Genomic DNA, 2,130 nt, shown 5'->3' on the forward strand with positions numbered 1-2,130 from the left:
CCCAGGGACGGCTCACAGAGGACAATGGATATAGTTTGTCTCCATACCCACAGTGCCTAGCCCAGTTCCTGGCTCATAGTAGACATCTGATTTGAATGAAGGAATGAATGCCACTTCAACAAGCAAATTATCTGCTATGTGTACAGCCAGGGAGAGAATGAAGGCGTGGTGGACAGGGCATTTGTCTTCACTGAGTACCTCATTTACATGAGAAGAAAAAATATGAATGTCAACACTAACCACTAACCAAATACACTGACTGCATCACAAGAAGCACAGATTCCAGAAGACAGAAATTCCACTCCAGTCTACATGGGTACAGCTCAGCCTAGAGAACTGTATACAGTTTTGAGAACAATTTGTTAAGGTAGACACTGACCATGCAAAATTACATCATGTAATGGACAGCTAAAGAAAATGAAAAGACTAAGTTCGTAAATGTGGATTCTCTTCAAATATGGGAAAAATCTGGAAGTGGAATCAGACTCTGCAAGCCAGAAGGAGCAGATTCTAGCTCAACATGAAGACCTTTGTAATGGTTAGGACGGTATCATCCTCGTAGGATACCCTCGTCACTGGAGATCTGCACAGTCTGGATGGCTACTCAATGGAAATATGGTAGGAAAAATTAAAGGCACCTTCAAAAATCCTATTTTTCTTTACATAAAATAAGTAATGAGATTCCTATGAGTGAAAAGAAATAAAATTTCTCAAAAGGAAGAAAGGAAAGAAGGAAAGGAAGAAAGAAAAAGGGGAAAAGCTTATCAGGAACAGTGAATGGTCTCTGGTCATACTGGATGAACAAAATGACTTCCAGTTATCACAATCATTAGCAATGAACAACAGTAACATATGAAAATAATAATAATGTGCTAAGCCCAATATTACTAGGCAGTACGCAAAATGCCTCAGACGCATTATTTGATTTAATTCTCCCAAGAATTCTGTGAGGCAGGCATTCTTATTATCCACATTTTACAGATAAGGAAACTGAGTTTAAGAAACTGGCCCACTATCTCACAGCTGGTTTGGGATTGAGCCCATGTGACTCCAAACCATGCACTCTGCTGCCTCTCCTCATCCATGTGATGCGACTACAACAGTGCCTGGCATACAGTAGGTGCTCAAGAAACAGGTGTCCCCTTCCCTTGGCCAGACTTCTGCACCCCAAGTCAGCTATGTGGTTCCCCCTTCTCTTCTTCTGTGTACACATAGTGACCGACCTTGCTGTGCAACTCCTTGGGTAGATTCAGACTTTGGGTCCTTTCAAACTGCTCCATGAGGATTCTCGTCACCTGGCTGTTGGAGCCAGAGAGCAGCCAGAAGATCCTCTCCATGTTGTAGGGCACCTGGGCAGAAAAGCAGAGTTTCAGGGTACACGCCAAGCTCAGCCTGTGTCCAGCCCCACCCAACCAGCACTCGGGCCAGATCTGCCCACCTGAATGTCCATAGCTGATGCCAAGGTTGGTGTGACAGCCTCAGACAAAGAGAAGTCCCCCCGCTGGATAGTCCTGTGGATGATGTCATTGCGGTTCACTGCCACGACCAGGCGGATGGGCAGGCCCATTTTCTGAGCAATGCACCCAGCTTAAGACAAAAGAAGAGGGGAACCGTGTTTGGGTTTTTTTTTTTTAAATAAAGAAAAAAGTAAAAAGTAAATTGGGCTTCATAAAATTAAGATACTTTTATGCTTTTGAAGCTTGTGTTTCAAAAAGGACACTATCAGGAAAGTGAAAAGGCAAACTAACAAACTGAGAAAAAATACGTGCAAATCATGTATCTAATAAGGAACTCACACCAGAACATATAAAGAACTCTTACAATTCAACAATAAAAATATAAACAAGCCAATTAAAAAATGGACAAAGGGGCCAGGTGCAGTGGCTCACGCCTGTAATCCTAGCACTCTGGGAGGCTGAAGTGGGTGGATTGCTTGGGCTCAGGAGTTCAAGACCAGACTGAGCAAGAGCAAGACTCCATTTCTAAAAATCGCCGGGCATTGTGGTAGATGCTTATAGTCCCAGCTACTTGGGAGGTTGAGGCAAGATGACTGCTTGAGCCCAAGAGTTTTGAGGTTGCTGTGAGCTATGGTGTCACAGCACTCTACCAAGGGAAACAAAGTGAAACTCT

The 2,130-nt window shown here is 43.5% G+C and overlaps 1 protein-coding gene across 1 annotated transcript in view; it reads right to left on the reverse strand.

Moving 5' to 3' along the window:
* The window catches only part of THNSL2 (threonine synthase like 2), a 10,518-nt gene that overhangs the window by 1,850 nt on the left and 6,538 nt on the right, over positions 1-2,130 (reverse strand). Inside the window, exons 4-5 of the mRNA XM_003799230.3 lie at positions 1,439-1,587; positions 1,224-1,349 (exon numbers count right to left, since the gene is read on the reverse strand). Of these exons, the coding sequence (XP_003799278.2) occupies positions 1,224-1,349; positions 1,439-1,587 (275 nt within the window). The remainder of the gene's footprint in view (positions 1-1,223; positions 1,350-1,438; positions 1,588-2,130) is intronic.

The sequence above is a fragment of the Otolemur garnettii genome, unplaced genomic scaffold, assembly GCF_000181295.1.
Source record: "Otolemur garnettii isolate 467f Iridium unplaced genomic scaffold, OtoGar3 scaffold00147, whole genome shotgun sequence".
NCBI lineage: Eukaryota > Metazoa > Chordata > Mammalia > Primates > Galagidae > Otolemur > Otolemur garnettii.